At 36.0% G+C, this 14,665-nt stretch overlaps 1 protein-coding gene across 6 annotated transcripts; it reads left to right on the forward strand.

Annotated features, from left to right (window-relative positions):
- The first annotated feature begins 317 nt into the window (after positions 1-317).
- LOC133797102 (probable RNA-dependent RNA polymerase 5) lies at positions 318-13,988 on the forward strand. 6 transcript variants are annotated; one of them, XM_062234901.1, is made up of 20 exons: positions 318-504; positions 656-1,025; positions 1,127-1,280; positions 1,365-1,494; positions 1,655-1,732; positions 2,414-2,603; positions 3,339-3,537; positions 3,625-3,712; positions 3,809-3,949; positions 4,690-4,770; positions 4,924-4,995; positions 5,574-5,680; positions 6,227-6,375; positions 6,477-6,702; positions 6,861-7,086; positions 7,256-7,401; positions 7,872-8,034; positions 8,213-8,351; positions 13,188-13,354; positions 13,439-13,988. In XM_062234901.1, exons 2-20 carry the CDS (start codon positions 677-679, stop codon positions 13,673-13,675), a joined length of 3,042 nt encoding a protein of 1,013 aa, XP_062090885.1. In that variant the 5' UTR covers positions 318-504; positions 656-676; the 3' UTR covers positions 13,676-13,988. The 6 variants fall into 6 exon arrangements, with proteins under 6 accessions (XP_062090885.1, XP_062090887.1, XP_062090884.1 ...); XM_062234900.1 differs by lacking the exon at positions 318-504 and having other exon boundaries at positions 557-1,025; XM_062234902.1 differs by lacking the exon at positions 318-504 and having other exon boundaries at positions 557-1,025; positions 1,133-1,280.
- Positions 13,989-14,665: the final 677 nt, after the last annotated feature.

Here is a 14,665-nt window from a genome sequence, read left to right on the forward strand (position 1 = left end):
GTAATTAAAAATACAAAAATAAAATAGTATAATAAAATGTTGGGTTCCGACATTAATTTATTTTTTTTCCTTTATTATCATTTTTCTTACTTGCCAAAAAAAAAACATACATGTAAGCAGAAAGATAGAGAAAAATCATATACAATAAATTTAGTGTTACAAAATAAAAAAACAAAAAGAAAAGCACACCAATGAAAAAAACTTTATATCTAAATAAATGGGAGTTATTTATTTATTTCAGACAGTGAAGAATATTTTTCAATAAATTATTATTAATTTTTCAATTTGACCACCCTCACCTCACACAAGCTCTTGTCCTTTTCTTTTTCCCCAATTTTACACTAAAAATTTCTGCTCAGAAAGAAAGCGAGACAGTACCACCACCCCAATAATGCTCACTCACCCTCGGCAGTCCGCACTCAGTCCTTCCTAGCTTTAGGCACGCCTATATCACGTGACCAGTACACACGCAGTGCTGCCACGTAAGCATAAGCGTACGGAAAGGTATGCGACCGTTAGTACCCGCTCGCTCTTCGTTATAAAATCGGGCGGGACTTTTTAACAGACATGCTTGCTTCTCATTTCTCCATATTTGATCTTTTCCAACTCTCTCTTCTTAATTTCAAATTTCTCTGCTTTTCTCCCTTTCTCTCAGTCCGTACGAAAAAAAACGGCCATGGATGACCTAGAACTTGGCACGGGAGTGCCTCTTCCTCGTTCGGTGGAGGAGATGCTGGAGAGGATTTGCTTAAGTCAGAACCTGGCACCGGCGGACGACCTGGCAAGGCGAAAGTTGGCTGCCGCCGGAGAAGAGTTAGCACTAGAAAAGCTCAGGAGGATCGCCAATTGTAAGGTTAAGAACCTCTCTAAATTTATAATGCACATGTTGTCGCAATCTCGATCTCCTTCGCAGTCTCCTCCTCCTCCTCGCAAAAGGAATCGTATCCCCGACTCTCATTCTCCAACCGGGTCGCCCTCTTGTTCTCCCAACACTCGTAGGGTCTGCCTTTTTAAGAATCCGCGAGGTGAGTGAGTAATTGTGATTGATTGTTTTCTTTTTCTCTGTTTCAGGTTTCAATGATGTTACCGAGCAGTGTCGTTTAGCTACATCTAAAATGTGGAACAGGTACAGGTGGTCCCATTCCTTGCTCGCTCAATGCAGAGACAGAGACTGAGACTTCCAGACAACCCAGAGAAATGACTCAAGCAGAAGCAGCGTTAGAAGCTTTGGGAGAATTGGAGTTTAATAAGCAGTTCTTAATCCTAAACTACACTGCCGGGTAGTCTAAAGTTTTATTTATATATATATTTTTCCCAATTTATTATTGCGTGTCTTATTATTGTTTTTACATAAATAATTACAGAAATGAGCTTCATAAGGTTGCAACGGCTGACGATATTAGGAAGCTGAAACATCTTACGATGGTACGGTTCGAAGCAGAAGTATGGAGACTCTTTGGTCAAAAATACGTCAAAAAAGAAGATCGTCGCATGGTGAGTATCATTCAGTCCTTAAATTCAGTAGGACTAAGCTCAAAATAAAAGTTATTCTACGGCGTTGACTTTATTTCTAGCTATGTTTACTTCTTTAGTAAAGAACATTAGTCATCACATATCAGCTGTAGTAATTTTCCTGATTTTTTTGGAGTGCCAGTATGACGATTGGGATGATGAAAGAAGAACGTATATCTATGATTGCTATGTTTCTACGGAAGGAAGTTACAGATTCAAGGTTTGCTTTCTTTGCCCATATAAGCGTATTCCACAAGCACACACGATCAGATACATGCTTATAGACTTAGTGACTTCAGTTATGACTCAAAATATTTCTCAAGAAAGTTGTATCTTGATCATTTTATCTTAGGTCATTTTTACTAATCAGTAATGGGATGATAAGAATGAAAATAAAGTAAATGTTTCCATTTCTCATTTACTTGCACGATTAGGAATTAGATTTTGGGAAATCCTCACGTAACAGTGAACTTGGAAAAAGACTGACACAAATTTTGATTCCATTCCAAAATCTTTTCCATTATGATTCATTTTTACAGGGATTAGTAAATGCACCAATCTCTGATCTAATATAAAAGTGTTATAGTCGCCTTCCTCCATTTTAAGAAACTTAAATAACTTGATTCAAAGTTCCTGAATTATTCTATAAGATAACTTTTTATTTTCATGGTTCAAAAGTCTTAGTCTTGCATTATTCACCTCGATGATGGGAAGAATGTTCTCAGTATGAGACTTTAATGTGCAACAAGTGCTTAACTTCCGAATATATTAGCATCATGAAAAACTTGATGTAGTTCTTTGAACTTATCTAGTGACATTGTTATTGTCAAGTGTCCGAGTTATTGGTCTGCCACTTGAAAGACTATATTTCAAATACTGATGATTTTGACCTTTAATTCAGGGCCCCTTTCTCAGCAACACAAAAACTCACCTACAAAAGGTTCTAGGAGATGACAATATTTTAAGAGTAAAGTTTGCTGAGGAGGCGAATGAAAATTCTGGTATTGATTCACATGATCATTACTTTGCTGGTTATAGGAAGATAGCAAGAGAAGGGATCAAAGTTGGTTTGCGCCGGTATTGCTTTTTCGGTGAGCTTTGTCTATTGGAACTCTTTTTGTTTCAATATGTTGATTTTTCAGTTTAAATTATTCATATATCTACTTTAAGTGATGAGAACACATCGTTGTTAGTTCAAGCTTGAGTTTTAATTGCAAAATTTATATCTACTTTTTTTCTAGCCAAGTACATAGTCAGCCTGTTAGGTTACTTGAAGTCTGTTATTTTTGTCTTTAGTGTGCTATTAAAAATCACACTGATGAAAGTGTCAGTTAGACAACATTTATATATTTTCTTCTTTACACTCCCTTGCTATAATCATTTCGCTTGAATATAATTGACAAGAAGGTTCATAGCACTTGTTATGTCTATATTGGTTTATTGCTCAAATATGCACATGCTTATCCTTCTCACGCAGATCATTCAAACAGTCCCTCAGGCTTCTAAGGATCTTTCGCTCTAGGTTTTTTTCTACGAGGCACCAAGAGATGTTAATACATACATTTGGATATATCCTTGTTCTACTAGGCTTCAGCTATGTATGACAGTTTAGTTCTCTGTTTAGGATAGTCTAAAGATTTCCTTGTTTCTTGGTTAAGTTACTTCTCAATTTTACATCCTAAAAATGAGATAGAAAATCAGCTAGTTTTTTCACCTTAGGAAGCTAAATCTGGCTATTTGTTCTCATGTTATTCAGGAAACTGTTCTCTTTCTATGTGGCATTTTAATGTGTACTGTTCGCCTTTATTTATCTTAATGAACAACAGTTTTTAAAGATGGTGGAAATCAAGAGAAGAGGAAAAATCCAAATTCATCACCTGTGAAGTGTTTCTTTATTCGCATCCATTCAGATGCACAAATTGATCAAAAGGTTCCTTATTGTTTATCTAACAAAACGATTTCTGAAGCAAGAAAGCTATTTATGCATGCACATACAGTGTCTAGTGTGGCCAACTATATGGCTAGGTATGTTTGATCTCAATAGTTTATTTGTCAAGAGATGTTTTATGCACTTTTCATTGATAATTTGAACTATCCTTTTGGTGAATTCAGGTTTTCACTAATTTTGTCAAAGACATACAGCTTAAATATTGATCTATCCTCTGTAGATATCGATATAATTGAAGACAAATACTGTGTGGTAATCTTTCAATTGTTCTTTCTTTCAAATGGAATTAGTAGTGTTTATTAATTAATGCATATTTGCTCATTTATATATTTTGTTTAAAAAATGCAGGATGAACATGGTAAGCGCATGTCTAGAGATGAAAAACCACTCATTCATACAGATGGAACTGGTTTCATATCAGCGGATTTGGCTGTGAAGTGTCCAAAAAATTTACATGAGGGGAGACTTCTTAAAGATGAGGATACTGAGGTTTCTAAATTCTGCCTTTACCCCGTTTTCAAATCACATATGCAAGTAAATTAGTAAAAAGTGATGATACGTAAGTGATCATACAACCATATTAGGTCCTTATCTTGGTGTTCTTGTAAAAATTCTGCAAATTGTATGTGATATGTCTATCAAATTTATCACTAATATTATTTAGAATGATGTGCTTAGCATAATATTTTTGCCATACTTGCAAGTCTAGAAAATTTATGAGTAGGTATTTCTTGGTCAATTTGAATACGGATTTTTCTCTCACAAACTGAATTTCTTAATGTCATGCACTATCTTATCTGATCAAACGTAAGCATTCTCTTTATGATCTGATGTGGGCTTTGTGTGTGTGTGTATAAATACGATCCATTAAAATCACAAAAAAGAGAGATTAAAGTAGCTGTAGTTTTTTTTAGTGCAATATAAAACACACATCTTTCTTTAAAAAAAAAAAAGGAAGGTAAGTTTCATTTTTAAAGTTATAGGAATAATACATACATATATATATATATATAAATATATTTTTTGCTTAAACATCAATCAGTTAGTTTCATGAGAAGGTTCGGGCATTTTACAGTATCTAATATGATAACATAGGTAGTATAAGACTTCTCTGATCTTATACTATAAATTTTCATAAAAATGTAATATTGTTCTCATCCAGCTATATGGTTGGTTAATCTGGTCAGTTTAATGCTGAAGATTTAACTGTTTCTTATTTACGGTGTCAGATACTCCTCAATCTTAATTGTGATGAGCATGAGGACAATGTTATGGAAACAATTGAGCAAGGAATTGAGACACAAGAACCAGTATGTAGATGAAATGCTGGCAATTTACTCTCTCTCTTTTCACACTCATATGATATCTGCTTCTTTTTTTTTAAGAAATTTTGAGCATTAGTTGATATTTAGGCTTGGAATTCATCTAATTTTTGTTGACTTTCTTTCCTCGCCTCTCTCTAGCCTATGCTGATGCAGTTCCGCTTGTTTAACAATGGCTATGCTGTTAAAGGAACCTTTCTTGTGAGCAAGATGGTATGTTTTTCTTTTCCTTTATCATGGAAATAATTCAGTGTTTGAAAACATTGTAGCCTTACTATCAATGCTTTGCTAATGTTGAATGTCTGGTTGTTTGGTTTCTTTTTGTTTAACTTAATACTGTTGCCAAGAATACTTGAACAATATTACATTTGAATTTTCCAAATAGCCTATTTTTATCAGCAGTAATTTCTCTGTAAAGAGATTCTTTGTTCAAACATTTGATTTGTGGTTTTTTCAAGTTGAGAGGATGCTCAACACCTAGTCAATGAGGTTGTTTGTTTGTTTGTTTGTCTGTCTTTTGGGATAAGAAACAGTTAGTAGTTACACACAACACACACCCAACCCCTTGAACTAGACTCAAGTAGTAGCTTAAATGGTGTAAATGAGGTTTGCTTTTTTACTTGGGGTAAGTTTTTATTTGTGGGGTTTGATCTAGATAGTCAATCAAAATGAGTAAAAACATATTAGTTTCCGTTTCCTTTTTTGTTTGATGTTTCTCACCTTCTTTTTATTTATTTACAATGCTCCTGATATCTAATATGAAGATCGATTTCCTATTTAAAATTGTGTAGCTTGAACCCAAAACAATCAAGATTCGACATTCCATGGTAAAAGTTGTGCCAGATCCAGAACTTAAGAATATTCCTACAAAAAACTCGTTGGAAGTAATTGGAACAAGGTATCGCCAATAATACAATTTCATAGAGTTTGTGTGAACTGCATTGTGTATGATCTCCTCTCCGACTAAATAAGTTTTCTACCATCAACAGTATGCTGCATAATATTGTTTCTCTTTATTCTTTAAAAATGGCCTTTGTTTTTAAAAATTTGAAGGCTGTTAAACGATAAATCTTGCTTCCTTTGCAAAAAAATAGTGTTAGTCGTCTACTCGATTTACTTTTTTGAGTTAGAAATTTGTGAATTTTAAGTATATGTGTGCGTGTGTGTGTATGTCTTGTGGTTTTCATTACGCATATAAAGCTGAGTGACCTTTGAACTATAACTTCTGTTGACCTTATAAATGGAAGATCAACGAAGTAGTAAAATTCATTATAACATTGTTTATTACATTACAACAGATGCATTTGCTCTCTTATTTTTCTTTTAAAAGGTAAGTTTATGATGTGCTTTAGGAATGGCTAAGGAAAATAAGATGCATCATGTGTACCAATTGTTCTGATTTCTATGGTTTAATGTGAGGTCTATTAACCTTTTTGATGACCAGTAATCGACCAAAGAAAGCTTATTTTTCAAGGAATTTGATTGCACTCCTAAGCTACGGAGGGGTCCCAAATAGATTCTTCATTGGTTTACTTAGGAAGGCTTTGAAAGAAGCTCATGGTGCTTTCAGGAACAAGTCTGCCGCAATGAGAGGTCTTATACACACGCGTATATATATATTCGCAAAAATATACATGTTCTGATTTTTTTTTTTTTAAATCCTTGGTTTTATTTATTTATTTGCATTTTTTCAGTTGCTATGAACCGTGGGGTTATGGACAAGGATTCAACTGTTGAAAGAATGATTTCTTGTGGTATTCCTCTTGAAGAGCCCTATTTGCAACATCGTCTCTCTATACTTCTTAAGGAGCAAAAGCTGAGCCTCAGAGGGGGGAAGCTTTGTGCTGATGACAGTTATTATTTAATGGGAACAGCTGATCCCACTGGCAAACTTAAAAGTGATGAAGTTTGCATTGTGCTGTAAGTGTTATAAGTCTTTCCATATTACTGCATATTCCTGTTGCACATTTATTATTAGTTTATAATAATATGTTAAATCTCTATGTAGAGTGCTCGTGTTTGATATAAATATATGTATACTCATGTCTCCATATTTTGTTATCCTGATTATATGTCAGTGACAATGGACAAGTTTCTGGAAAGGTGTTGGTGTATCGGAATCCTGGAGTTCACTTTGGTGATGTTCACGTTTTAAAGGCTACTTATGTGGAGGAGCTGGAATCTTTTGTTGGAAATGCAAAGTATGCTATTTTCTTTTCCAGGAAGGGACCAAGGTCAATTGCTGATGAGATTGCAGGTGGAGATTTTGATGGAGACATGTATTGGATCTCAAGAAATCCCGAGGTTTGGCATTTACCTTTTAATTCTAAATAATACATTTATTTTGCTAATCTAAATTGGATCCTATTTTGTTCTTCATAGTACATGAGTCCGAGCACTACTTTGTTTATTAATTTCATAGATTGAAATTTCAAGGCATTCGTATTGATTGCTTATAGTCATATTACCCTAGCTATTGCAACATTTTAAGCCAAGTGAACCTTGGAGTCCAAATCCCTCGATACGCAAGGTTGAAGGTAAAACACCTACGGAGTTTTCAGATGAAGACTTAGAGGATGAGCTTTTTAAATTGTTCTTGACGACTAGATTCAAACCAAGGTATGCTTTTGTTTGGATCATGTCATGTTAATGCAGTTATTACGCTTGCTCTATGTTTTTGCTGTATGCTCATTAATTTTTGAAATTCTACTGTAAATCTGCATTTATTTTTCATGAACAATCATAGACGAACACAATTAATTGATTATATGCAACAACAACAAAAATTGAGTTGTATATTGTTTTCTTTTTAATATAACAATTGGAATCCAATAAGGTTTTATTCTTTGTTAATTATCCAATCATTCTCACTATGTTCTTAATCAATGTTATGCACATAAATCAGACATTGTCCATTCGAAACAACTTTCATTTCAATTTTTTTCTCTCTTTTTCCCCTTTTGCTACTCGAGGAAGAAATCAATGGTTAATGTCTCAATCTTGTCCAAACTGATATTGGTATCTAACATCTCCGCCGGTCAGAAGGGTTATGCTGTTTCTAAATTGGTTTTTTTTTTTTTTTTTTCCAGTTATGCAATGGGAGAGGCAGCAGACAGCTTGACAGCATTAATGGATCGAGTTTTGACTCTGGGAGATGACTGTGCCGAAGAAAAAACCATTGTCAAGGACAAGATAAGCAAGTTAGTTGACATATACTATGATGCATTGGACGCTCCTAAGAAAGGAGCAAAGGTTAGTTTCACACTTTCTCTCTTTTTATTTGCTTATCATAGCATTTAGCGCTTAATTTTCATATTTTCACCAAATGAATATAAACATCTTTTCTTGCTGATTAATTGTTGACTGGTATTTGCTCATTTCATAATTCTGTTTACACTTTCCTCTTCCTCCAACTCCATTTTTATAACAGGTTGAGGTTCCAAAAGATCTGAAATCGAAAAGCTTTCCTCATTATATGGAAAAGAGAAATAGTTACACCTCTACGTCCATTCTGGGAAAGATTTACGATGAGGTGATAGAATATCAAGCAGAGGATCATTCAAGCAAAGGTCTGTATTAATGTTTGAATTTTTAATTTGTGTGGAGTGTAGTGATCAAATTACTCTTAAGAAAGCTTTTTGGAAAAAGGGAGTTACGGACATACGTTTCTTTTCTGCTATTAGTGCAGATGTACATTCAGTTAGGCTCAGTTAGTTATTTTTGTTATAACAGAATTCCTTTCCTGGCTCTAACAGAATTCTGTTACTGGTCTATCTGTATTACTCAATATGTATATATAAAATATCCTGAGCTCTCAAGTGTTTCAAGAAGCTCATTTCATCATATTCTCAACTTGGTATCAGGGTAGCCTTGGTTTTTTCTCTCTTCGTCTTCTTGAAGCTTCTTTCAATGGCGTCCTCTTCCGATGCTGGTGTTAGGCCTGTCCTCTTCTACAGCCACCATCGCTCCACCGATTCCTCGTGTGCAAGTAATTCCGAATCACATTGTTCCTCTCAATCTTCGTTTAGATCGAACTAATTTCTTTTTCTGGAGGTCTCAAGTTCTCTCGACGGTTCGTGCGCATCAGCTGGAAGGCTTTCTTACTGGTTCTCGTGCTCGGCCTCCAGCTACTATCATAGATCCGACTAATTCTGTGTTGATTCCGAATCCAGAACTGGCTGATTGGTTACGCGTAGATCAGTTTTTATTGAGCTGGTTGTTCAATTCTATCTCTGAAGGAATGCTTGGTCATGTTGCAAGGTGTGCTTCCTCTGCTGAGTTATGGAATGTTCTTCTCCAACTTTTCTCAAACACCTCTCGTGCAAGGATTCTGCAACTCCGTGGACTGCTTCAATTGACGAAGAAAGGTTCTACACCTATCGATGAGTATATCCTTAAGATGCGATGCCTTGGTGACGCCTTGATGGCTGCTGGTCAGTCCATCACAGATGATGAGCTCATATTATACATCCTTGGAGGTCTTGGAAATGAGTACGACTCGGCTATCGTTACTCTTACCTCCAAAGAATTTGTTACAATGCAAGATGTTCAATTCCTGCTACAAACTCAGGAGATGCGGATTGAACAACAATCTTCTTTTGCTACTTTGGATCTGCAAAATCCTACAGCAAATTATGCTGCTGCCAACCGAAAGAATTATTCACCATCACCTCATCCTGGTAATTACAGATCTGGTTCTGGTCGGAGTTCCAATCGAGGTCGCGGAGGTCGAAACTCAAATAATCGTGGTGGATCTCGTCCGATTTGCCAAGTCTGTGGCAGAATGGGGCACACGGCAATCAAATGCTATCATAGGTTTGATTTGAGCTATCAAGGCGAGACTGCTTCGACTCCCGCTGAGACTAATTCTGACGATCCACAAGCTATGCTTGCTACTGCATTGACTGTTGCTGATCCGAATTGGTACCTGGACAGTGGCGCTTCGCATCATGTTACTTCGAATGAGGCTATGCTGACTGATAAGGCTGATTACAAAGGAAAAGGAAAGCTGACAGTAGGTAATGGTGCCTCTCTTTTTATATCAGCAGTAGGAAACTGTTCCATTTCTTGTTCTAAAATTCTTGTTCTGAAAAATGTCTTATATGTTCCTGGTATGCATAAGAATCTCATCAGTATCTCTCAGTTTTCTGCTGACAATAATGTTGCTATTCTGTTTGAGTCTAATGTTTGTTTTGTCATTGACAAGATCACGCAACAGCTCCTTCTACAGGGCATTCTTAGTCAAGGTCTCTACAAGCTTTCTCTTCCACATTCTCTTCCGCATTCCTTTGGAGTCTCTCGGGTCAGTCGTGCCTTACAGCCGCCTGTTGTGCATCTTACCTCTTCTACTTCTATAAATAAATCTGGCTGTAATTTTCCTTCTTCACATTTAGCTTCATGTAATAAATCTCAGTGTATTGCTGCTCTTTGGCACAATAGGTTAGGCCATCCATCTTCTGTAATACTTACAAAAGTTTTACAATCAATGAATAAATTTTTTTCCAAATCAGATCTTTCATTCTGTGATGCATGTCAGTTAGGGAAAAATCACTTAATGCATTTCAGCAGCTCATATCTCAAAACAACTAAGCCTTTACAGCTTGTTCATTCAGATGTTTGGGGACCTTCCCCACATCTTACTCCTGAAGGTTACAGGTTTTATATTCTTTTTGTTGATGATTTCATCAAGTATAGTTGGATATATCCCATGAAATCCAAATCTGATGCATTTCCAATTTTTCTTACTTTTAAAACCTTTGTTGAAAATCAGCTTGATGCTAAAATCAAGGGCCTTCAAACAGATTGGGGTGGGGAGTATAGAAAATTACAACCTCTCCTTCAAAATCTAGGAATCCTATTTAGGCACCCTTGTCCTCATACTCACCAACAACAGGGTAGAGTAGAACGAAAGCACAGACATGTTACTGAAATGGGATTAACTTTGCTGGCCCAGGCACAAATGCCATTAAAATTCTGGTGGGATGCTTTTGTATCTGCTGTTTTTCTTATTAATCGTTTACCAACTGTTGTTCATGCTTATAAGTCTCCATTTCAGTGTCTGTTTGGTGTTACACCTGATTATACTTTCTTAAAAACATTTGGTTGTGCCTGTTTTCCGTTTCTTCGGCCATACCAACAACATAAATTCCATTTCAAAACATCAAAATGTGTTTTTCTTGGATATAGTCCATATCACAAATGTTATAGATGTTTACACTCGTCGGGTCGCATTTACATTGCTCGGAGTGTCAATTTTAATGAAAATGAGTTCCCTTACTCTTCTCTTTTTTCCACAACTCTACCCACAACTAGTCATAATAATCTGATTGCTCCAGCTTTTGTTCTTCCAGCCGTGCCTGAGTCCCCAAGTTCTTGTCCTATACAGTTTGGTACTCTTCCTGTTCCTTCACCTAGTCCTCCTTCTACTTCTACTCCGATTCTTGCTTCATCTCCTCCGTCTTCTTCCCCAGAAAATTCTTGTTCTGAGTCGTTAAATGGAATTCCTGCTGCTGAATCTTTTTCTACTGAAGAGGTTACTGTTCCTGCTGTTCACGTGTCTCCTTCTCCGCCTCCTTTACCTCAAGGTCATCATATGCAGACCAGATCCAAATCTGGTATATATAAGCCTAAGGTTTTTCTTGTCACAGCTTCACAGCAGCAGCTTTATGAGGAACCAAAAACTGTCAAACAAGCTCTCAGTTTACCCCATTGGAAACAGGCCATGGACAATGAATATATGGCTTTATTGAAGAAAAAGACTTATGTGTTGGTTCTTCCTACTTCAGACATGAATATTTTGTCCAACAAGTGGGTGTTTAGGACGAAATACAAGCAGGATGGGTCTCTTGATAAGTTCAAGGCGAGGCTGGTTGTGAGGGGATTTCAGCAAGCACCTGGTTTGGATTTTCAGAATACTTTTAGTCCTGTCATAAAGGCTTCCACACTCAGGGTCATATTCTCTTTAGCAGTGACTTTTGGCTGGGATATCCAACAAATAGATGTCAACAATGCTTTTTTGAATGGAGCATTAAAGGAAAAAGTTTATATGCAGCAGCCTCAAAGATATGAAGATCCCCAAAAACCTCATTATGTGTGTCAACTTTCTAAGTCTCTTTATGGCTTAAAACAAGCCCCAAGAGCTTGGTTTGACACTCTCAAGTCTACTCTTATTCAATGGGGTTTTACTGTTTCAGTTTCAGATACATCTCTCTTTTACAAATCTCAGCAGGGATCTCTTCTCCTTGTTCTAGTCTACGTGGATGATCTTCTAATCACTGGGGCAAGTTCAGTTGCCATTCAACATCTCATAACAGAGCTTCATAATCAGTTTGCTCTTAAGTCTCTTGGTTCTGTTAGCTACTTCTTGGGTTTTGAAGCTTACCGCATCAAATCTGGCTTGTATTTGACTCAATCCAAATATGCTACTGATCTGTTAGCTCATACTCAGTTTGAAGATGCTAAACAATGCGATACCCCTATGATCTTGGCCAACAAATTGTCTTTGACTGATAGTCCTGCTTTTGACAAACCAGATTTGTATCGCAGCACTATAGGTGCTCTTCAATACTTGACATTGACACGACCGGATCTTGCCTACTCTGTTAACAAACTCAGTCAGTATTTGAAGGCTCCCACTGTTAATCATTGGAATGCCTGTAAGAGGGTTCTCAGATATATAAAAGGCACTCCTCATCTTGGTCTTCATTTTAAACCGTCCACTTATCTTACTCTTGAGGCTTATTCTGATGCGGATTGGGCATCTAGTTTGGATGACAGAAAATCTACCAGTGGGTTCTGTATTTTTCTTGGTGGCAATCTGGTCAATTGGTGCTCTAGAAAACAACGGGCAGTAGCTAGATCTAGCACAGAGTCTGAGTACAGAGCTCTTGCATCTGCGGCTACTGAGCTTGTCTGGATCAGCTCCCTTCTCAGTGAACTTCAAGTTACTCTTCATAAGACTCCACCTGTTTTGTGGTGTGATAATCAGAGTGCTCAAGCATTGGCGTTGAATCCTGTTTTTCATACCAGGACCAAGCATATAGAGCTTGATATTCATTACATTCGTGATCAGATTGCTCAAAACAAGCTTGAAGTTTGCTACATTCCAACTGAAGATCAGACAGCCGATTTGTTTACTAAGCCCCTGTCTTCTCCTCGTTTTCAATTTTTATGTAACAAGCTTTATTTGGCACATTCCAAATATAGCTTGAGGGGGGTATTAGTGCAGATGTACATTCAGTTAGGCTCAGTTAGTTATTTTTGTTATAACAGAATTCCGTTCCTGGCTCTAACAGAATTCTGTTACTGGTCTATCTGTATTACTCAATATGTATATATAAAATATCCTGAGCTCTCAAGTGTTTCAAGAAGCTCATTTCATCATATTCTCAACTTCTGCCATGTAGAGATATGGAAGCTGGCCCATTTCGAAGTTGATGTCCCTCGAGACTGCTTGAACAGATGGAGTTCACACTACGAAGAATACAGGAAAGAAATGACCAATGCCATGAAGAACGATGATCGCGATGTCAAAAACCAGAGTACTAATCAGATCAAAAGAAAATATAAGATGGTAAACCTTTTTTTTTCACACCATTAAAAGAAAGTTGCATTTAGTTTTTTCCTGCTCTGTTAGCTTATGTTCTCCTTTGTTTAGATACTTTATGAGGCAGAAGAATTTGAAGACAGTAAAAGGAATATAGATGAGATACATAACGAGGCACTGGCAATATATCATTTGAGTTATGACTATGCCAAAAGTAGAGGTGGTGCCAGTTATTGTTCATTTGCATGGAGCGTAGCAGGTCCAGCCCTCTACAACATTCTCATCTCCAAACAAGCTGGTGAAAAGGCCATCCAATGTCTCCCTTCTGTCTTACGGGAGCTGATTTAATCAAATCAACAATTGCATATTAAGTAGAAGTAGTGCTAATAGTATATAATCTATATATGCAATGTTTGTAATTGAAAGGTAACTTAGTTATGTGGCAATTGTATGATTTCCCTATATAATTATGTCATATCAATTGTCACGGCCATTTATGTTCAATGTTTCTAAGTTCTCTTTCATTTGTCAAACCTTGTGGTAATTTTACTGTAAGCTTCGTTATCGAGTATTGTCCTTCACCGATTTATCAAGAAAGTATATTTGAGTTGGATATAATATAACGATGATATTATTAATAATAGATTTGTGGCATTTATAAACGTTACACGTGGATCGTTTAGAATAAGGTTCCTCATAAAATAATCTCAATATTATAATAATATTAATAGCAGAGTTGGACCAAGTAATCTCTAGCCATCTTTTTTATTTTATTTTTTCCTGGCTTCTTCTTTTTCTCTCGACCTGGCATTGAGTCTCATAGCGAAATCCCTTCTCACCCCCCATAATTCGAAGAATATGTTGGAACAATGTTTGAACCTAGTTCGAACCAGAGTTTTTATGTTTTTTTTAAACGAAAATGCGTGAACTCTAAACTAATTAATTTTTTTAGCACACAACCCAGAAAAAATAATATAATTAATTTTATAGTACTCATAGACTTCAACAAAAAAAAAAAAAAGTTAATCATTATAAAATTCCTGATAAATTTCTTCGGTTTTGTAAAAATTTGTCTTATATGATGTTAAAAGTTAGAATGTGAGTAGTAATGAGTTTTGAAATCTATATTTATGTAGTTTTTTTTGGGTGAGTGTGGTAATTTTTGAGATGATAAGGTGTGAGGATTTAAGAAATTCGTATATTTTTGTGTTATACAGTACTATGTTATGTTTTAGGTGTTAGGTCACCCTTTTCTTTCTAAAGGAAGACAGATTTGGGAGAAACATTAAAATAGGTGCAAAATTACTAATAAGTGTAGTATGGAGCATATTTTATTAT

The sequence above is a fragment of the Humulus lupulus genome, chromosome 8 (assembly GCF_963169125.1).
Source record: "Humulus lupulus chromosome 8, drHumLupu1.1, whole genome shotgun sequence".
Taxonomy (NCBI): domain Eukaryota; kingdom Viridiplantae; phylum Streptophyta; class Magnoliopsida; order Rosales; family Cannabaceae; genus Humulus; species Humulus lupulus.

Excerpts from the sequence above, each read along its gene's own strand:
- LOC133797102 (XM_062234901.1), top strand. The coding sequence starts at position 677 with ATGGATGACCTAGAACTTGGCACGGGAGTGCCTCTTCCTCGTTCGGTG. Across the intron at positions 3,950-4,689 it reads TTAAAGATGAGGATACTGAG|ATACTCCTCAATCTTAATTG; the intron begins GTTTCTAAATTC and ends TTACGGTGTCAG. Across the intron at positions 7,087-7,255 it reads GGATCTCAAGAAATCCCGAG|CTATTGCAACATTTTAAGCC; the intron begins GTTTGGCATTTA and ends ATATTACCCTAG.